Source organism: Prosopis cineraria, unplaced genomic scaffold (assembly GCF_029017545.1).
Source record: "Prosopis cineraria cultivar Desert tree isolate PC_DT_omini unplaced genomic scaffold, ASM2901754v1 PC6, whole genome shotgun sequence".
Classification (NCBI taxonomy): Eukaryota; Viridiplantae; Streptophyta; class Magnoliopsida; order Fabales; family Fabaceae; genus Prosopis; species Prosopis cineraria.
In genome coordinates this window covers 21,142,377-21,165,798 of record NW_026555337.1, presented here as the reverse complement: position 1 = coordinate 21,165,798, position 23,422 = coordinate 21,142,377, and the positions used below count along the sequence as shown (strand labels likewise).

Sequence of the window (23,422 nt, the reverse complement as noted above, 5' to 3'; positions counted from 1 at the left end):
ACTTACATTTAAATTAATATGTAGCAACCCAAGAATTTAAATAAGATTAAAATTAACAACAATAAAAAAGATTAAAATTAATGATAAAGTATTTTGATTGTATTTTTATAAAGTTCAGGTATAGCTTACCAAGAATGAATTGGTGGCTTAATGGAAATGATTATGGATGAAGTTACTTAGGACCCAAGTTCAAATCTTTCCAAGAGAAGGATATTTTTTTATTATTATCATGGCTTCATGATGAAATTACCTTTGTGCCCTCATTCACCATCAAATAGCTTTCTCCCTTCCTCCTCTTCTTTTTCACAATATACACCAGAAGAGAGAAGGGAGAAATTTCAAACTCTTCGTCCTCCACCTCCTTCGTTTAGAGCTTGTCACCAGCGTGGGTGGCTGAGTCTGCCGTTCGTTGCCATGCTAGAGGTCCAGATCACGATTTCTCCTTCTCCCTTACTCCGCTGTTGTTCTCTTTGACCTTGTTCTGTGCGGTTGCTCTGTGTGCGTGAGAATCTTCTTCTGCTTCCACCTCCTTGTTTGCACAGAAGTGTCCTCTTCTTCCAGCTCTGCTTCTCGTATGCAGAGCATCATTGGCCTTGCCAAAATTCTTTCCCTTGTTCACGTCGCTTTCTTGGTGTGGGTGGAACTTTCTTCCTTTGTTATGTTTTGGTGCTAGGTGTTGCTGTGGTTTGATGAAATTTTGGATTGAGTATCGCTCCCCTTCCTTTTAACGTGCGTATATGATGTGTGTGAGGCAGAAACTATCGTGATCCCAAATGAAGTGTGATTAAATCTCCCAAAGTGCTGACCACGTGACTTGTTTCTTGGATAAAAGAGAAAACGGTGGAAGTAATGGCAATAAATTGAGTGAAACAGCTTGTGATTGTGAGTATGGAATCTTGAATTAGATGATAAGCCGAGCGAACATTGCTAAGCATAAATTACATAAATTAATGGTCAGCAACTAACGTATTCGGTTAAATGCTTGATAGAAGATATTTTTGTTGTAACAATATTGATAATTAAATTATATGGTAGGTAATTGTTCTCCTGGAGGAAAGTTGGAATTGGAATTAGAGATTTTTGTGAGTGTATGATGAATTTAATAATAGATGCTTAGACATTTGTTGGGTAAGAGAAGGATTGAATTAAAAAAAAAAAGAAAGCCTTATTAAATAGTTTGGAAGTGATGCATGCAAGGTGTTTTATATAAAGCCTAAGAGGAAGTCATAACCCAATGGAGTAAGTTGCCATGGCTAAAATATTGTAGAGAAATCTTGGGATGGAAATGGAGGTGAATTAGGGAACTTTGAATTTTCCTAAGTTGATTTTGATTGCAGAATGAAGATAATTTTCTTTTAAACTTAGGCGTGTGGTATTTCTTTTTAAATCTCTTTTGAGACTAGATAAAGTCTACACAGAAAATGCTTCATGTAGTTAGCCGTGCTGTTTTAAGTTTGTTACCACTTCTATTAAACAAATGTTTAATTCAATATTGAATTTGGCAAAAGAAAATTTCTAATATGCATTTAATACACATGCATCATCACAAGATATAATTTAATCCTTTATTTTTAAACATGTCAAATACATTCTTCGTCAGTTACTTGATTTTTACTTCTATAGAATATACTCTAGATCACTAATATATATGTGAGTGTGTGCCGCGCGCGCACTACAAAAACTAAATTTCACCATAGATGTACATATATGTAGTGAACACAAGAATTAAAAGCCACATTAGAGATACAATAAATTTGTGTTTGATGACTTTTTTAAATATTGCTACTCTAAAATAATATCAAAGCCCACTTTTGAGAGTAAATTTAAAAATAATAAAATTAAATAATAGTAATTTTTCATCAAAGATACTAATTAATATTAATAGTTAAGTAATTTCTAAATATATAAAATGTTTTTGTACTTTATTTTTACCTTTAAATATTACTTCTACTAGAATTGAAATGTAATTTATTTTTTAATTAAGAAAAAAGATTAATCAAACTTATAAAAAATATTTAATAATAATTATATATATAATATTTATATTATATGTATAGGTTAATACATAATTAGTTTGGGGTTGCATCGTTGCATAAAGTTGTTCAAGTTACATGTCATCAGATTTTATTTTATATGGACTATTCCCCAAAATAAAATGAAAAGGAAATGTTGAATATGTTCCCTGTTGATAAAAGAGTGCTACAAATGAAGCTCGAGGACTAAAATTAGAGATTCAAGCACTCTTGGTATTCCTCTGTAGTCCTGACATTGCACTTCCATCAAAGACCATCTATCACAAGGCAACACATCATCTATATACTGAAATGCAGCAAAAATAAAGGCCATCTTGAGAAATCAAAGTTATATCTGAAAGTGACCATTATTCATCTAAATTTGGAGTGCTTAACATGCAAGCCTGAACTAAGAATGGAGATCAATGTCAAGGCTCTCTTCAAGTTAGGACAAAAATAGCTAGCGAGTCCAACGAAGCATATATTACCTCTCATTGTCTCTAATAATCATCATGTTCTCAATTGAGGCTTGAGAAGAGAAAAAGGAAAAGGTCATTAGCGAAAAAGAGGTGAGATAAAAATGGCCTTGAAGTAGTAATCTTCAAGGGTTCCAAAGCTGTATCTCACAATGATGTTTGATGAGTTGACCCAATCTCTCCATGATGTATAATACAAAAAAATGAAAGGGCTAAGGGCTAAGTTTCTACGCTAGCCTTGCTTCTCTATATATTAATTAGTTATTACTTATTCCTCCCTCAATTTATCTCATCTTCCTTATTCTTTTGAGCTATTTTTTAAATGGTTTCCTATCTAAGTTTAATTCTAATATTGTCAAGTTCAATTGATTGTAGCCATCTCAAAGATGTTTCCATATTCACATGAACTTGAATCCGAAACATCATGTTTAGGAAACTATAGCTCCTTCTATTAGGCCCAACACTTGTTAATTTCTTCTAATTAAACTTTACTACTCTACATGTGACTTAATTACTCTCTCCAACTTCTCTAATCATTGGATACAAATTTAAATACTATGAAGCCCATGACTTGACTTCTCAAAATTTAAATACTATGCTTATGGGATCTATTATTGTTGATTTTTATAATATTATTTTAATATATAAAATTAAAAATAAATAAAAATATATTTAGAACTAGTTCAACCATAATCTGACCAATAAATTATGAATTTATGTTATGATGGGTTCTATAACTAGTTTAAAAATGCTTAATCAATACTCTCTAAGCAAAGTATCCTTGTTTAATCTATTCTATTCATGGGCTTCACCATCAAAACTTTAGGGAGTAAAAATCATGCAGCAGAAATAAATTGGCCCATATGACTCTCTAAGATGAATATTGTCTGCAATTGCAGGAAGCCCAAAGCTAATTGAAGGAAGAAAATAAAAGGGACAAAATATAGGTTTTTATTTTTTGCCAAAAAAGAGTCAATTTTATTAATATAAAAAAATACAGGTTTGTTAAAAAGGTTATCATGGTTGAAGTTAACAATTATGTGTATATATATATTATTTTAAAGTAGCTTATTGGCTTTTAAAATTTGTTTTTAATTTGGTAATTATATAGACATAAATTATGATATTAGAATATATTTTTTCTGAAATTAAATCATAAAAAGGTATATAAATGATGAATCAGGTAATCCCAAGAAATTTCATTCTATCAAGTAAAAGTCTTTGATATTATATATAATGTAAAACGAGGCGATTGATAATGCAAAATTAAATTATTTGTAAATCTTTTGTTGATTTTCCTTAAATATCCCATTTGAATATTTGATCATTTGCATTGGAAACTACCCATAATAATGAAAATCCCCATTTACTATGTGACGAAATCGAATAGAGGGATATAGTCTGGGAAAAAAAAGTTATAAATTTGGAATATAAGGTAAATTGAAGTTTTACATTAAAGACCGGCCGCGAAAATAATCCTCTCAACTAGCTGCTGCATTTAAGATTGATGGGAGATCTCACTATCTCTAACAACTTCAATATCATTACTATTATTTTTGTTATGAGGAATACATTCATCTTCTGTGGAGATCTTGCTATAATTTCTTAAAGGCTATGAGACGCAACAAGTTGATTCACCTCTATACTTTTTCCCCATAGAACTCCATATAATACACATATTATCAACACCCCTCCAATTAAACTGCAAATTTGTGGTAAAAAATCATAAATCATAAAGTAAGTTATTGTATATAATGTGCATTTGTGCCACTAACTAGAACAAATAGCAGTAGCAAGTGTTTGTGAAAGCAAACATATGTGGTGGGCATGTGTTTGTGAGCTTGCAAGTGAGGACAAATGTAAGTGTTTATTCTCTCAATCTCATTTTATAAATTATTTTTTAAAATTATAAATATCAATAAAATCAATTAACAATATAATTTGAAATCTAATTTTTTTTATTAGAGTGAAGGCAAGAAAGAATCATTATTTTAGAATAAGCTTTATTAATGAATCATTATTTTTTAAAACATCCTATATTATAACATCAAATTACATAGCTAGCCAAAAGAAAAGGATCAAATTATGTAAAAAAGAAAAATCTTATAAAATCAAGCAAAAGATGTACCTTCCAAGATGTAGCTTCTCATCTAACATGAAATAACCAGTCAAGGCTACAAAGACAAGCATGAGAGGATTGAAAGCAGATACATAAGCAAGTCCTCTCATACGCATACACCATGCCATCACCACTACTATTACACCAGACACAACTATTCCCTATGTTCATTATTATAATTAAAATTCACCACACTAACAAAAATTGATTAATCCAAAAAAAATTCTCATATTAATATGAACAATAATGACATATATACCGAGTAAGCTACAGTAAGAAGCCTAACATTCCAACACAACTTCCATTGAGTCATATCTCTTTCAAGAGAGAGAGCAAAAACAATAGATATGATTCCTACAACCACACTCATCAAAGCTGTGCTAGAGTAATGACATGGGTAACTTTCACTCATCTTTGTCTGTATTAATGCAATAACCCAAAGAAAAAATATGTTTAATATGTAATGAAATGAAAAATGACAAGTAAAAGAAGTAAAATGATCACATATTGAGAAAGCAGACCTGAATAATAAGCCATAGAGCATAACTACACTACAACAGAATAATCTAAATATGACACCTTATATTTAACAGTTATAAGTGTAAAAAAACAAATAAAAAAGGCGGTAAATACTTGACAGTTGTTTTAAAATAACCGTCAAGTATTTAGTACATATTTGATGGTTATATTGACGTAACCGTCAAATATATCTGCATCCCATATTTGAATTTTTCATAAATATATTTGACACTTGTTTGCTAATAACCGCCAAGTATATTTTGGTATACTTGATGGTTATTTGTAAACAAGCATCAAATATATGATTTAAATGAAAAAATAAAAAAATAACAATTACTTAATGCTTGTTTATTAATAACCGTCAAGTATGGCTGCATTTTATTTGACGGCTATTTAATAACAAGTGTCAAGTAAGGAATACTTGACGGTTATTAGGAAATAACCATCGAGTATTGCCTTTTAAATTTACGCTCTAGAACCTTTCATTTTCACATTTTTGCAACTCGAACATTTTTGAAAACACACCCAGAGTGCTTGAAAATCATTTTCTGTCACCAAAACAGCCCAAGAACACAAATTTGGACTCGATTCTTCATGGGTTTTGCTCATGGGTTCCATTTTTTGGGGTTTGTGTGTTGTTCATTCATCGAAGTCTTCATTTCGGTCATTTTGGGTTTGTTCTCTATTTTTCATATGTAAGTTTAATTTCTCCTTCATCTGTTTAATTCATTTTTGAGTTTAGTATTTAGGGTAAATCTGACTTCAAATTCCCCTACTTGCTTTTCAACAGTGCAAAATGCGAGTTGTCTTCTTTCCTCCTTCCCCTGCTTTTCTTCTTCATCCTCGTGCTCTGCCTCTCTTAAGTAAGTTGGCCTATTCTTCTTCCTTGTGGTATTGTTGTCAATTAATTGTAATTAGGGAGTTGATTGGAATTAATAATTGGAATATGAATTTTTTGTTCATTAGAACTATGATTTGTGATTGAATGTATATAGGCTTTGGTTTTTCATTCTTTGTTAGTTACAAAATTAAATTTAAGATTATATGAAAATTAATTTACTGTTGGGTATTATATGAATTTGTTAAAAATTTGCTTCCCTTGTTGTGGTGATGGTGATTAATTTTGTTGTTGGATAACTTAATTAGATATGATTGACTTATATTGAACTTATAGGATAAAATTTTTATATTAATTGTTACTATGGATAATTTGATTGGGTATAAGTATTATATGAGAACTTGTGAATGATAGAATTTTTGAATAAAAAGAGGGTTCAAAACTTGAAAAACTCTTTTTTTTAAGCTATTATGCTGTTGAATTTTTGGGATAAAATTTTTATATCAATTGTTGTTGGGTAACTTGATTGAGTATAATTAAGGCATGCAGCTGCACATATAGAGGAAACCATTGAAGAGGTAGCTCAGGTCGTGTTTAGCAAGTGAATAGCAGCAGTGGTTAGGCCCAATTAGTTTTGGTATACACATTTATTTTTGGTCAATTTTATGTTTGAGGCCAATTAATTTTGAATTTTAACTTGTAAAGTAGGCAAAGTTATAGATTTTTTATGGCATCGGGTTTAGGGTATTGGTAGATATGGGAAATTAAAGATATTTGGATTGTAATTTTAATATAAATAATGATTCAATTGTTTTTTATTGTTAGCTGGCTAGTATATATATTTAATTGCTTTATATTTGTAGGGGGCTACTTGAAAAGGAGCCCCCAAATTTTAAAAAAAAAAACCCATCATAAATACTTGACGATTATTTAGAAAGAAATGTCAACTACAACTTTACTTGATGGTTATTTCAAAATAATCGTCAAGTATGCATACTTATTTGACAGTTATCAAGTATTTGGCACACAGAATTTGTGAAAATATATTTGATGATTGTCTCGAAATAACCGTCAAATATTACTAAATACTTGACAGTTACTTCATAATAATCGTCAAGTATATTGCTGTGGTATACGGTAATATTTAAGTGATTACTTGACGATTATTTAAACCATCAAGTAATCTCTAAAATATTTGACAATTTTTAACTGTCAAATAAATATATGGCGTCTCATTACTTGACGGTTAAAAACTATCAAATAATTTCTAAAATAACTGTCAAATAAGGGGGTATTCTGTAGTAGTTCTAGAGTGGCTTCCTAGAGTGCAAAGACCACCTAAGAGTGTGTTACTATTAAAGGAAGACTGCAGTGATACCTCATGTCCATTATGATGATGCATGAGTGTGGCGTGGAAGGAGCATGTGTGTATTTCTAAACCTTTGAAAAATGTTAGAATCATAGCCCTACTTATTCCTATCATTGTTCCAACAATCTTGGCTTTTCTTGATGCTGTTCGTAAACCCAGACTTTCCAAGCTATTCATCATAATTCCATAAATAAGTCATTATAATATAAGTCATGATTTGTAATTTTCATACGCTAATTTGTGGTGATAGTATTGTGTAGAAATTTAATTTACTCTTTAAACATTCGCTCAATTATTGATTTAGCTCCTCTAGTTTATTGATTTAAAGAAATATAGAGAATGAGTTGTAGTGAATAAAAAAAATTATTGTTTTGAGTTAAGAAACTGTAAGGATTAAATTGTTTTGCAAAGTTCAGGGATTGAATTGATAATGAATTAAACATTTAGTAACCAAGAATTGCATTTCCTCAAATTGCAGGAAAGTTGGTTGGAGGAAAAAAGAAAAAGGTTCACACAAAGAACCATAAAAGAAGGAAATTTATGTGGGCATGAAATCGGAAAGGTGCTCAATGTTTAAACCTAATTAATCAAAGTTATATATTTGTGAGAAAAGAACAATGAGAAATGAAGGATAGGACTAAAAAATATAAGAAATTGTGCTAAAATAAAAAAAGAAGAAAGAAAGTTCTAAACGCAAGGACACTCACCGAAAACAAACAGCCATTATAAAGGTGATGGCTGGAACAAGGTTGGCCATCGCTGTAGCAAATGTTGCTGATGTTAAAGCCAGTGCTTCCATGTATAAGTTTTGCGACAATGATCCTCCACGTATATAACAATTTATATATCATCATAATATTAGTTACTTTATTTAATTTATTTGTCACAGAATAATATTAAACAAACCATGTCTAGAGAAAAAAAACTTATAAAAGAAAAAAAGCAAACCATTGTTGAGGAAAGAATAACTTCTTTTAGTAGATAAATACGATACATATATATATATATATATAGATTCAAACTAGTAATTGTTTACCATTATATTTGCAATTAGATTTTTTTTGCCAACATATTCGCAATTATATTTTGAGTTTGGAAATTCCAAGGTAAGAAATTGTAAGAATATTTTTAAAAAAGAAATTAATGAGTAAGTCATACACTCCTGTGTTAAGAAAAATTAATTTTGACTGTTAACTAATAAAAAATAATAGTAAATAAAATCAAAATTACAGAACATGTAATAGCCCTAAAAAAAGTTTTAAAAAAAAAGATAAATGAAATGATAAATAAATTAAATTTTTTTTTTCAATTGATATTTTATTTTATTGTTTTAGTTATATAATAAATAGGGAGTAATGGTTCAGTGGAAACTATGTCAGTTGTTATTTGGAGGTGTGGGGTTCGAATCTTACCTATATTAAAGGAAATTTCATTTTTTGTTGGCATTGAACGAAGTTACCAAAATGCCCTTACCTCTTGTGCGATTTTAGAAAATATCCATTGGGTTTCTTGTAATTTTTCTAATAAACTTCATCTCTTTAAATTTCCTTTCCTTTGTCGGTCAAGAACAAAGCACGAGGGGAGAGAGGGAGAGAAATCCTGGATCTAGAAATGTCAAGCTTCTCTATCTTCTCCGTCCATCTTCTCCGTCTTCTTTATATATTCCCATCTGTCGTCATTGTTGATGAGTCTAGAAGCTTTGTCCGTCGCTGTGAGGAGTTTGGCTGTGAGTTCTCCCAGGTGCGATGTCAATCGCTTCCCACTTTCTTGTTGTGACGTTGTTTGGTGTGCGTGTGGGCTTTGAATTTCAGTTCTTCCTCCTCTGTTTTCAATGCTGTGAAAGGATGCATCAAATGTTCTTCTCCCCCTTCAATGTGCAGTGTCGTAGGTTCTTTCTCCTCCTTCTCTGCTCACATCGTAGGTTCAAGGTAGGAGATTCAGTTCTTTTCCTTCGCCAATTGTGTGTGCGTGTGTATTGTTTGATTGGGGTTGCAATTAGTTATTTCTTGCTCCTGAGCGTGGCAGAGGAGAATAGGTGGAGTGTGATCCAGTTGAAACTTTAATTTTCAATAGGAAACTATGCTTTAAGCCCTTTGATTATTGTAAGTGGCAAGGTGGGTAACCTTTTCATATTTGAACTAATTATTGTTAAAATTCTTATTTCTAGAAGTTTGATAAACTTGAAATTAACATAGAAAATGTTAGAATGATATTTGATAAGAAATTAGTTTGGAATTATAGGTTAAGATTTGATGTTTACAAGTTGTTAGATGAAATGTCTATTAGGTGGAGTCTACTTGAATATGTATTTTTCTAAATTTTCACTAATTTTTTTATAAGCATACTTGGTATAGGTTATTGATGCATTAACTTGAGATTTAAGGAAGAATTGATTAGCTAAGCTCTTGAGAGTCATATGGTTGATACTTACAAACATTACTGTTGTTTAATTATTTAATCTTATAATGCATGAAAGATGTTCGATGACTTGAGAGAGTAAATGTGGGGGTGTGTGTGTGTGTAGATATGTTTATACGCACCCTGATTAATGTTTAGTTACATAATTCAAAGAATGGTTGGGAAAACAAATTAAAGTATAAGCAATTTGTTGGATGGGGAAGTAGGCACGTAAAGTATTAAAAGGATGGAAGAAATTAAGACTTGGTTGATTAAATTATAATGATTTGAAACCAATTTACTAGTGTTTTCAATATTGGAAAATAACTTATTTAACTAAAGTAAGGCCATTAAATCTTTCATTATATTGAAGAGAATGCTAAGAGGAAGGAAGAGTTGATTGAAGTTTTAAGAAATGAATTATGATACTTGGGCATATTATAGGTAAGTAGATAGCGTCCCGATTGATTTTTCAATAAAGATTTCCTTTATTATAATAGTACATTTGTTTGCAAAATTGTTTTAGTAACGATGATGTGGTTATTGAATAGTTTGTTTATTAAACTTCTTTATTTTGTGAAATTACCTTTATTAGTTTTGAAATTTTAATTAATTAATAAATATAAGTTTTGACTTTGATTATGAGATTTTATTCTATCAAACATTGAATTGATACAGAGAATGATTCATGCAAGTTTGACTTTGAAAATGAAAATTTTATTATGAAAGTGATGATTTTCTTGCATGTTATAAAATGGATTTGAAGGGAACTTTGTACAGAACACTAGTTGCTAACGGCAGTTCCGCTATCCCTTAGCGCGCCATGGTTCACCTAGTTAGCAAAGTGCTTATAGGAGATGCTAGCCCCGTATGATGCCAACGCACATGGAACAGAGGGATGGTTATTCATGAGCATTGTACTCACATTTGATTTCGTGGCTTTGAGCCCCGTTTGGTTAGCATGTGGACTATGAATTCACATTTGTTTCGTGGCTTTGACTGCGTTTGCTTACTTACTCTTATGGACTGTGTGTCCACGTTTGTCTTCATAGTACAAGCCACATTTGGTTATTTATTCTCATGGACTGTGTGCCCACGTTTGTTAATTATTCTAATAAGTTTCTATAATTAAGAATCCAATTATTTGATGATTTATACTCCATTAGTTTTTATTTAGTAATTTATTTACAAGTCTTTATTTCATTTATGTAACTTCTTAAAATCAAGTGATATTAATATTTGCTATAATAGTTCAATGGTTTAAGATTTTATTCAAAATTTTATAGAACCATTTTATTCTGAAGTTTATACATTTTTTTATGAAAATTATTGTTTCTTTAACTTATATGATTATTTTAAACTTTTCTATTTATTCATGTTAAATTATTTATTGTTGGGACGTTATTCATTGAAAAATTATTTTGGTCTCAGATAGCATAATTGACACTATACGTCTTACTTACCAATGATGGATGTTTGCAGAATAGAATGAAGGCTTGTTCTGTAAATATGCCTTATGGATGTAAATATGAAATTTATGTGTTATGTCATGAGATATATGATTAGGTGCTCCAAATAACTTATAATTAGAATCCTTAGTTTATTATACATTTTGTCTGCTGGTGGAAGGAGTCGAGCTCTTGATTGATATAATGTTTAAGGAAAATTTTGGTGATACAAAATTTTTGAGAGATACTATTTATAGAGGAGGTTCTGTCAAAATTTTTACAAAATATTAAAATAATTATTATAATGATTAGTATCAATAGTATTAAAATGTTAGTGAATAACTGAGTACATTTTAATTAAATAAAATAAACCTTGACTTTATGGCTTACGATATGTATGATGTGATTCACATCCTATGCCGGTCACCCCCTATTTTGGGGCGTGATAGAACAAGACCAAAATTTTATTGATCTTTTTTTGTAAACTTAATTTGAATCATTTTCTATAATTTTTGAGATTTTTTATAGTCAATTAACGGTTAAGTTTAATTTTTGTTAACGGCAAGGGTTTAAAGGTCCAATCCTGAACCATTTAAATAAGGGTCGAATTACATAAAACAATCATTTTTAGGGAAACTATATATACATATACATCCACATATACATATACATATACATATGTGCTTTATCTGATTTTCTCTTTTTGTGAATATAGACTAGTTGCTAGCTAGCTCATGAGTTTAGACTTGGACTGAATCCAATTAGAACATTACAAGCTTATGCGCATTGGTACTATATTGAGTCTATTTTCTTTTCTTCCCTACTATTTATTTTTCTATACTATGTGTTGAAGACAAAGGGCTTTGCCAAATTTAGGGCTGTCTATTAAATAACTCCTTCATATTTTAGTAGTGCCATTACATAGCCTTTGATATCATTCTTTGTCAAGTTATTATGAACTATTCCTATTTGGTTTCCCATTGGTTCAATTGGAAGATATATTTAGGATACGTATGAACTTTTTATTTATTTATTAGTTAACTATATAAAGAGTTAATAAGAAAATTAACAATTAGATGCTTTTAGAAGTATAATTTTATGCGGGGAGGTTTTTTCTTTTGGTGATTAAAAGTAAAAGAATCATTTTATAATTTTTTGGTATTTTATACATCTGATAAAAATTATATTTCTCCCATATAATATGCCAAATGAACATATTATATTTAAACTAGCTAGTTATTCCAATATGAACAGAAAAGCAGAAACGCACCCAAATTTGATATATTTACCCAAATAAACCACAAAGAAAGGCTTGAAACAGTATCTTCCAAGTCATCGTTGGTCTCTTGTTCCTGCAATTGGTTTACCTTTCATCATTATTTAATGAAAAACAAGGCACAAATAAATATTCATTGAAACTATTGTTAGATATAAGACGAAACCGACCATTCCAGAACAAGAGCAAGGGGAGCCATGAAAACGGCGGTGAAGAGAAAGCGATAGGCAACCAAAACTCTTAGGTTCATGCCGTCATTGACGGCGAGCTTGTAGAGCACATTAACAGCCGCGAGCGCTATCATCACCATTAACAACATCGGCTTCAATCCTACCGCCACATTACAGACATCTGATGTCGTCGTCGTCGTCGTCATCGTCACAACCACCGGCGCTACTGCTTGCGAGAAGAATTGGTTAGGGGGAGAGGGAGAGAGAATGAAGAATGGATATTGATTGTTGTGTGTGATAAGCGTGAGGGGGAAGGTTAAGAGAATGAACGCGCCTTGTGTGTCATAATGATGCGTCGCAAATTGGAGACCGATGCGTCGCAGAATGGAAACAGGAGGGGAAAGGGTAGTCTAGGGCAACACCAGTGAAAATACAAAATAGTCCCTGCTAACTATTTATAAAGACATAACTAGCCTGTATCAGTATCAATAAAGTATCAGATAAGAGTGAGAGTGAAGGTTAAGAGGACATTTACGAAGAAAATGAGGAGCCCAAGCGGATCTATCTTCGGCGCTTATCACCTTGCTCATCATGGTACAATTTGGGCGATTTAGATTTTCAATCTCGATGAGCCAAATTTAAAGAATTAATTTAATAATTTTATTTTATAGTTTTTAAAATAAAAATTTATAAAAATTATAAAGAAAAATTTTAATAAATCCTTTCATGGCTAATCTGATCTATATTTAATTTAAAAGGCTCAATTTAATATTAAATTTTTTATATTTTTACATATTAACTATACAGATGTATTCTTTATAATACAAATTTTTAATTTTTAATTTGTTATTTTTTAAAAAATATTTTTTAAAAGTTCTATTTAAAAGTTTATATATTTTATTTTTAAATATTGTATTTATTAAAATAAAAAAATAAAAATTTTAATATGGACCTTGCAAATAAAAATTTAATATTAAATTTATATTGTCTAGAATACATGTAAATAGTCAATTTATAAAAATTATAATATAATATTGCATTGGACCATCCAAGTTAGATAAGTATTATCCAAATTAATGATGAACAAATTTATCAACAAAATTTATAAATTTTTATTTTAGTAAATATATAATTAAGATTAAAAAAATTAATTTCGATGATCCTAAGTTTTTGTGGTTGATGTTGCTGAGCACCGAACATAGACGGAACTGAAGACAAACGTAGAATTTCCAAGAAGGAAGGAGGTGGGGAAGCGACGTCATCGTTTCCGTATGTGAATGTGGAAAGTGCAAACGGCTCACGTGACTGTTTGACACGTGCTAATGGATCCCCTTCATCCACTCTCACTAATGGCTTGTTTGTCTCTCGTATCACCTAGATTTTTTATCACCCACCAATTTTGAATATTAAAATATAAAAATCTTAACAAACTAGTGCTACTATTCTGATCGTAATTCCCAGGATTGAAGAAACTGGGATTACCAGCAGGATTCTCGTTGTCATACTCAAAGGATTATCTGTAAAATAAAAATTCAGCTTTTTTAAAGATACTGCGGTTAAGAATTTGCTGGTTCTTTGAATTAAAGTTCAAATCATAGTCATTTAGCCAAGTTCTACAAATGGCTAACAAGTCTCTGAATCAGTTCAAAAGCTAGCAACATGGTTCTAGTGGGAAAGGAAAGCAAGTACTTACTCTCTCTATTAAAAAATATAAGGCTTTTGTAGTTTTTTGATGTATAATCATCGTTTTTTTAAAAGTGCCCATATTAATGAATGACTTTATATTTATTATAAGGTATTTAATAGGAGTAAATTTAAAAAGATAAAATTAATTTAAAAATAGATAACTACTTTATTAAGATGAAACTCAATTTTTAATCAGAGTGAATACTTATTACTGATTTCTCTTCAAGGTGCGCGAAATGGGGAGGATTCGCACCCTAAGCAAGCACGAATCCAAAAAAGAACATATGGGAGGGCAGAAATGAAAAATGTTTAAAATATGGAAGGCTAATATTAACTTTCACTTTTTTTAAAAGTAAAATAAAAAAAATTTAAAACTTTTTTAAGGGCCAATCAAATTGTTCGGGGGGGGGATTGTTGGGGTGGGGGGGGGGGGGACTCGGCCGCCTCAGAATGGAAGAGAAGGGGTTTGGGGACGACGGTTTTCAAAACTCTCAAGACTATTGCGGGGAAAATCTTGCGTTCATGAGTTAATATGGCCTTGGTGTTCGCTCAAAACCACCATGATGCCATTGCCATTGACACAAAAGTGTTTATTTCCTATTTTGATACTTGCAAGGAGCCCAAATTTCGAGATCTTATTCTCGTCAATTTCATACACCGTACTCCCGATATAAATTATTCAAAAAAGAAATAATTTACTTTTAAATAATTACTTTACCGTTTCAGACTGGCAATGGCTGAACTAATTTGTTAGCATGTATTTATACATTTAAACCGAAGGGCCAATAATCCAATATAAAAGAGCGTGCATGAAAGGGAAAGTAAATTGATCTTTGTAGGGCCCACTGATTATCAACAAGCAGATGAAGCACGTATATTTCAAATCGTCCATGTACGATATCCATACTTATCAATACTTTTTTGATATATATTTATAAAATATTAAAATATTATTTTTTAATTTTAAAAAATTTTAATTTTTAATAACATATCCAATACTTTTAGATTGTGAGTTGATATTTTAAAACTAATACTTCAAAGTTATTTTAAAAAAATTAAATTTTATCAATTATTGAAATATTCATTTTTTTGTTCTTAATATATTTCTGTGATTTTCTTTTAAAGTCAAAGATTAAATTTTTATTTAAAAAAATAAGTTTGAGATATAATGATAAAATTTGGGATAATGGTTAATTAATATAATTAGAATTTATTTAGGATATTAGGATTATCTATTAGATATATTGAAATAAGGATTATTTGTCCATTAGAATTAAAATTTATTATTTTATTTTATCATTTCTCTTAGATTTATTTATGCTTAATAAAATAAGATATTATCATCCTATCAGTATCTTTTTAAATTAGATTCAAGATTTAGATTTAGATTCATTATTTTATTATTATTTTATCATTTTAGAACTCTGAAAAAAGAGATAGGGTTTTCATTTATTTACAGTTTTGAATAATATTGAATAGAATTTTTAGAGTTTTCACCTTTCTCCTCTTTCTTTCTCTTTCTTCCCCTTTCTCTTCTCTTTCTTCCCCCTCTCCCTTCCTATTTTACATGAATTTGATACCAAATCTGATTCCACCTCCTTTCCATAGGTTACTTTTCTAGTGGAGATCCATAAAGTAACCCAAGCTTTCCTAAAACCACATATCATCATATCAAAATAATTGAAGGATATTTTTCAATTCATATATTCATGATTTTATATGGGATATTACCATGAATGCCCATACAGGCAGTGCCAAAATTGTTATGGCACCCTACCTCTATGTGTTTGGCATTAACAATGTCACGAAGGCTACCATAGGAAAATAATTGAAGAACGACACCAATAGTAGTATGCATATGACCAATGGTGCTGCTATGAAGCACATCATGGGACTAAATATGCATGATAGATTGTTGAGGATGAAAGTTTTGGTACAAAATTTGAAAAGCAAATAGCTAAGATTAAATGCCACGATGCTGAATCCAACACTAAATTGAAACATCAAATTCAAGAAGGTGCACATCTAACTAAAAAGATAAAGATGTTCCAACAGATTATAAATAGATGTGATTTGTAGTGAAAATAACCAAGTGGGTCAGTTTATGCTAAGTGGTGAAATTTTGTGAAATATGAAAATTGATTGTTGAATAGTCAAATTTATATATATGTGCATATATGTGATGAAATGTGGTAAATTAGGTGTAATAGGTCCTTTTGGACTTGGTTTAAGGCTTGAAATGGTCTAATGAGACAATGGGATTAATTTGAGCGCTTAGGTGCAAAATTTTTTTTATAAAAAAGTGACTTTTTACACCCGAGTATCTAAATTTTGATCAGATCATTAGATCATATTCAAACCTATCTCATTAGTTAGCTTATGAGATAAGCTACGTGTGGGCGCTTGAATCAATCCGGTTGGACATCATATGTGAAAACAACGCACGCCGGAAGTTCTTCATTTTTCCTATTAAATGACAATGAAACATTTGAACTTGTGTGGCCCGACGAAGGTGTTGTCTATCGCGGTGTGTTACCCATAACTTGACCTAATTTTGTACTTTGTGATGCATGCATAAATTGATGTGAGTGCTTACAACTTGTTTCTGCTATGTATGCTTTGAAAATATTATGATTTTGATGATTTTACAAAATGAGTTTTAGGCCTAAGCTTTTCAAACAATGTATTTAAGTACCGTGGTGATTTAGTTAATCTTCTCCTGTACCTAGTAGATAGAGGGGAGGGTTGCAATAATCAATCGCATTAAGGTTAGCTAAAAGTCCATATGCTTTTTATGTGAATGCCAAAATCATCTTCCCTATAACAAATGCACTAATGTAGCCTTGATTAAGAGGAAAGACAAGTTCTAGAGGGTGCAAATACTAAAGACATAACTCTCATTAGTTGAAGGCTCCTTCCATGTTGGCTAACTTTGCTTTTCTAATCAAATGCACACACTCTAATAGAAAACTTGCTTCATAAAGTACAAAAATTAGGGCAACATCATCTCAAAAGTTCATATTCCAAAATCTAAAGCAAAATTTTTAATTTCCTAAGACAAATCAAAATAGAATTTTTATTATTCTCCAATTTTTTTTTTCAAAACAAAACAAAAAGAAAACTAATTTTTATGATCTCCCCCCATGCTTAAACCATGCATTATCCTCAATGTATGTCAAATATGTCCTAGGACACTAATTCCATGAATTAATGCTTGAAAAGTGCTAAAGAAAATTTTTTGGGAGCAAATAAGATCATAGAAATGAAAAATCTTGAAATTTTGGAAATCCTGAAAATGTATCTCTAGGGATAATGATCGTGTGAATTTTATAACAGAAGGTCCACATGAGAAATTCCCATGAAACTTTTATGAGATATAGAAGAGACATGTAGGAAAATTATATAAAATTTTCAGTTCAAAATTCCTCCCCAATTCTTCCCATAATTTTTCACAAAATGGTCCACATTTCTGGAGAAATAGAAATTCATCTAAAGGACCTTATGAGAATCCAAAAAATTTTTCAAAAGGAAAAAGATTAAATTAAAGAAAATGCTAAACAGAAAAAATAGAGCCAAGAAAATAGTGATAAATTCAAAACTAGAATCAAGCAATTTAGACAAATAGAGTGAGAGATATACTGACTCAAAATGGCCTCAAGGTTTCAAGATCCTCTATAAAGGCTCTTAGGACCTTGATAGATTGTAGAAAATGCACAGAACACTCCTCACATCCAAAATTGACCAAACAAATTTTAATTGAAGCTAAGACATGTAGTTTAAAAATGAAAGAAATTCCAAATCGAAAATCCTTTGGATTCATTCTTAGTGAATTTTTGAAGTTAAGGCAAAGAAATTGAAAATAGAGAATCGTACAGCTCTATAAAATGAGGTTTTTTTTTTCAAAAATGAAAACAAAACAACCAAATAAACACCCCAAAAAATGGCAACTTAACCAAATCAAACTCACCAAAAGTTAAGGCACAATTTATTTTCTCTCGCTAATTAGCAAGGAAAAAATTATTCCTCACTAAATATTAGCGACTTGTCATTTAGCTATGCATTTAATGAGGAAACTAGTTCCTCACTAAATGGTTTTTAGCAAGGAATATATTTGATTTAGTGAGGAATATGGTCCTCATAAATCTTGATTTTCTTGTAGTATTCGTGATTGCTCTAATTTACATGAGAGCTCAAACCAGAGGAACGTGAGTCTTGATAGAGTGTATATGGTATCTTAAGAGTGGGCCAAGAAGCCATCAAATTTGATCACTGGTATGATTTCTATATGTGGCCTTGATTTAGAACCTTTTATTGATGCCTAGTACTTAGATAGAATGGGTATGCCTATTGACTAGTTGCCCCATGATATAGAAGTTTCCTTTACTTTTAGTTTGGTTGGTCGATCTAGCGTGGTGTGTGGGACTAAGATGACTTTTAACTTGTGTGAATGTGATTAAATTACCTATGCAAGAGATTGATTTAATCATCGATATAGACTGGCTGACAGCTTAAGGTCCCATCTTAGATTATGTAGCTAAGATTGTGACTTTAGTAGACGTGCAAAGGGTGATCAAGGAATACCCTAGACATTCTTGTTTTCTTTCTTCTTTACAAGTTAAAAGGTTGATTAAGTAGGGTTATGAGGCTTATGTGGTAATGCTCACTACCCAAGAGTCTAAGGCAGGTAAAATGTGATGGTGTTTTTAGAGGATGTATCAAGATTACCTCTAGTATGCAAGGTTAAATTCTCAATTGACCTGGTACCAAGGACACAGCTAATTTTAAAGGCTCCCTATAGAATGGCTCCTTTAGAGTTAGTTGAGTTGAAGAAGCAACTTAAGGAAGTATTAGATAAGGGATTTATTAGACCTAATATTTCTCTTTGGGGTCCCCTATCTTATTTGTGAAGAAGAAGGATGGTAGTTTGAGATTGTATATCGATTATAGGTAGTTGGAAAAGGTTATGGTGAAGAACAAGTACCAACTACCTTGTATCAATGATCTTTTAGGTCATTTAGTTGGTACTACAGTTTTTTCTAAGATTGATCTTTGTTCAGGGTACCACCAGCTGAGGATTAGTGAGAAAGATGTGGCAAAGATGACTTTTAGGACTCAATATGGCCATTATGGGTTCTTGGTTATGCCATTCAAGTTGACAAATATGCCTGTGGTTTTCATGGACTATATGAACTACATCTTTTGGTCTTTCTTAGATCAGTTTATAGTAGTTTTTATTGACAATATACTAATATACTTTAATGATGAGAAGCAACATGCCAAACAGTTGAGGACTATCCTAAGATTTCTAAGAGATCATAAGCTATATGCCAAGCTTAATAAGTACAAGTTTTAGATGATAGAGGTTAGATTATTAGGACATATCATGTTGTCAGATAGTATTGCAATTAATCCGCATAAGGTTGAAGTAGTCTTGTAGTGGGAGAGGCCGAGTCAATTACAGAGATTTATAGTTTCTTAAGGTTAGCAAGTTACTACCAGTATTTTATCAAGAGTTTCTCCTAGATTTTCATACCTTTGACTAGGCTTATGAGGAAGAATAAGTTGTTTACCTAGGATGATAAATGTGAGATAGCTTTTCTTAAGTTAAAAGAAAGGTTAATGACAACTCTGGTGTTGATGATTCCTGTAACACCCTCAAATTTACAAACCAATTTTTCGCAAATTATTAATTCAACAAATTTTTTTTTCATTTTTTTATTTTTTTCATTGAACCCTTATCATATCCTTATCATGGTAGAAAAATTTCTACCATGATACATCCAAGACAATATACCACAGGTCTTAAAATATCTCAAAAAGCAATTAGAACCATGAGGGACAGACATGATCCTCATAGCATGTTATTCAAATTAGGTCATGAATCAAAAGGGACAGATATAATCCTCTTGGACATATAAATGCATTTAATAAAAAGGATTAGAGTTTACATGCTCCATAGACAAGATATGTCCTAAGTTGGCACAAGATACATTGTATAATCCAAAATAAGAGGCAACGTAAAAGATGGTGTCTCATATACCATAATTACACCTCTGGTGCTTTCTCGGCCGGATTCGCTCCTGTAAAAATATTAACCACGGGGAATGAGACTTAAAAGTCCCAGTAACCAAAAATTAATATGTAATGATGCATGCGGATGTAACTAATCATGCGATTGCTAAGTGGGCACACAAAACATTTAACCGAACAATATTTTCAAACAAACCGAACAAGTATTTAATTGCATGACTGCACCTTATATCCTCCTTTCACAATGCTCGGACGCCAAATCACCCGGCCAAAGGTGAGTTGGACCAAGCAACACGCCACTCATTGGGTCCAATGAAGGCTTACCACGTGGTAATAATTAACCGAACAAAAATTCCATTAACACCATACATTAAAATACCCTGACAAGTCATGCATCATTCAAATATCCAAACAGGAATATATCCGAACAATAATATCTCATCATGATAAACAAAAATAAATTTTTAACCCACTTGGCAATAATTTCAAACAAGTATATACAGTATTTATTTTCAATAATTCATAATTTTTCCAAACAAAAAACAACACATAACCATTCACAAACACACCCATCACAACACATTAATGATGGTTACCTTGTGTCTTGAATAATAAGTTCCCCTTCACAACTCCTCTTTCACCACTATCTTTATCAACACAATCTACATAGTTATTTCATAATACTATATATTAATTTTACATTAAAATAAATAACGCTAATTTAAAGAGTTAGAAAGTCTTAGATCTATAATTCATATTAACACTAATTTAAGATTTATGCCTCATTTAACTTTCCAAATTCTTTTTTAAAATTCTTGAACCCTAATAAACTTTTTTTTTATCCTCAAATCACTTCTAGTATCATAATTTCATCCTTCTATATTCTAAAAATTCATCCAAAAATAAATTAAAAATTTTAAAATTATCCTGAAGCCTCAAATCACCTTTCTATGACCTCAAAAATACCTATTCATACTTAAATAAATATTCAATAATCAGAGGTTTATCCCTACATCTCAGATTCCACATAAATTCGACCATATAGATCTAGATTTTAACTCAAAAATTCTTAAACATGAGTTTCAACCTCAAGAAAGTATTCTATAATATTTATTATATCCCTAAGAGTTTTAACCTATATTTTTAATCCATCATATCATCAGATTAACTATCCTATAGAAAAAAAATCCTAATCAGAATATTTACTCTATCCTATAAAATAATCATATCACTAGAAAGCTAATATTATTTAGAAAATAACTATAAAATTAATTTTGTAATTAAATAAATTTTTAAATGCTAATCTAAACAGGAAAGTTAGAACATACCTGAAGAAAAAGAAAATAATCCCCCCTTGCGAGAAAAACGCCGAGCAACGTGAGAGGAAGGGAGAAAAATAATATAAAAATGGGATTGTGGTCCCAAAATTATATTAAAAAAAACTATAGGTTCAAATTTAATTATTCAACCTTTGGGCCAAAAGTTGCAATTTCCTCTAAATTGCATCTTAGCCTCTCATGCTTCCTAAAGCACACACCCCCTCCTTTTTATACATGAAGGCACCTCTTCTCTTCCCTCATCTAACCAATGTGGGACTTAGAAACAACAACCTTCCACCCCCCTTTTTTTTTGTTCCTTCTACCTTCTTTTTTTTTTAACACACAATAAAAAAATTATTTATGTATTATATCTTAACTAAATATTGCTTATGTGATTTTAAATTTAAATTTTTAAATTTATAATTAAATACCTAACCATAATATCATTTCTAAATAACCTCAAATAATATAAATTCCTATTATTATCATTTTTTTCCTCAAAACCTAAATTTCACAATTTCTTTATTATATAAAAATCAGGATGTTACAATTCTCCCTTCCTTTTAGAAATTTTGTCCTCAAAATTTAATGCTGGTAAGCTTAGAAACTATGTACCTAAGCAAATAAATGTGGATAATCTCGCCTCATACTCTCCTCGGTTTCCCAAGTAGCATCACTTAGGGCTCCACCCTTCCAAATCACCTTCACGAGTCGATGGTCTTATTGCGTAGTTGTTTGTCCTTAAAGTCCTCAATTCGCTCCGGTTCGGATCTAAAGGTCAAATTCCCCTCAATTCTACTTCTTCAGGTTCAATAACATAGGAGGGATCCGGGTTGTACTTCTTCAACTGTGATACGTGGAACACATTATGGATACCTACAATCTGTGGAGGTAATGCAACTCTATATGCAGCAGATCCAATTCGCTCTAAGATCTCATACGGGCCTATAAATTTAGGTGTCAACTTTTTTTGCCTTAATGGATCTACCAATGCCTGTCACTGGAGAAACCTTCAAAAATACATGATCTCCTACTTCAAACTCTAACGGCCGTCTCCTCTTATAAGCATAGCTCTTCTGTCGGCTCTGAGCGGTTAGCAATTTTTGCTTAATCATTGCAATCTTCTGGGTGGTCTGCTCTATAATTTCTGACCAATGATACTCCTCTCACTAATTCTGTCCAACACAAAGGCGATCTACACTTCCTTCCATACAAGGCCTCATAAGGCACGATCCCAATACTAGAATGATAGCTGTTATTATAAGCAAATTCAGCTAATGGCAAATGATTATCCCAACTACCTGGTAGTTCAATGGCACAAGCTCTGAACATGTCCTCCAAAGTCTGGATCGTCCTCTCTATTTGTCCATCTGTTTAGGGGTGGTATGCGGTGCTAAAACTCAGTCTGTTACTCATAGCCTTCTGTAGCGCACCCTAAAAGTTTGAAGTGAACCTTGGGTCACGATCTGACACAATTCTAGAGGGTATACCATGAAGTCTAACTATCTCCTTAATGTATATCTCAGCAAATTTCTCTAATGTAGAGGTAAACTTGATCGCCAAAAAGTAAGCCGATTTGGTGAGTCGGTCTACTATCACCCAAATAGCATCCTTACTCGAGGGTGTTCTTGGCAATCTAGTAATGAAATCTATGGAAATATCATCCCATTTCCACTTTGGAATATCTAACGGTTGCAGTGTTCCAGCTGGCTTCTGATGTTCTATCTTTATCTTCTGACACGTTAAATATCTAGAAACAAATT

General features: G+C 31.3%; 1 protein-coding gene across 1 annotated transcript; it reads right to left on the bottom strand.

Moving 5' to 3' along the window:
- Window positions 1-430: 430 nt before the first annotated feature.
- Window positions 431-12,830, bottom strand: LOC129313983 (WAT1-related protein At1g68170-like). The gene is made up of 5 exons (XM_054957364.1): window positions 12,621-12,830; window positions 12,468-12,530; window positions 4,867-5,025; window positions 4,617-4,768; window positions 431-563 (listed from the first exon to the last, which is right to left on the bottom strand). The coding sequence occupies exons 1-5, from the start codon at window positions 12,828-12,830 to the stop codon at window positions 431-433; spliced, it is 717 nt and encodes a 238-aa protein (XP_054813339.1).
- Between the last annotated feature and the right edge of the window lie 10,592 nt (window positions 12,831-23,422).

Bases quoted from the DNA above. Each gene is read 5' to 3' on its own strand.
- LOC129313983 (XM_054957364.1), bottom strand. From the start codon at position 12,830: ATGACGACGACGACGACGACATCAGATGTCTGTAATGTGGCGGTAGGA. The intron at 5,026-12,467 runs GTAAATATATCA...GCATTAATACAG, and splicing joins TTTCTTTGTGGTTTATTTGG to ACAAAGATGAGTGAAAGTTA. The intron at 564-4,616 runs GTACATCTTTTG...TACGAGAAGCAG, and splicing joins GAGAAGCTACATCTTGGAAG to AGCTGGAAGAAGAGGACACT.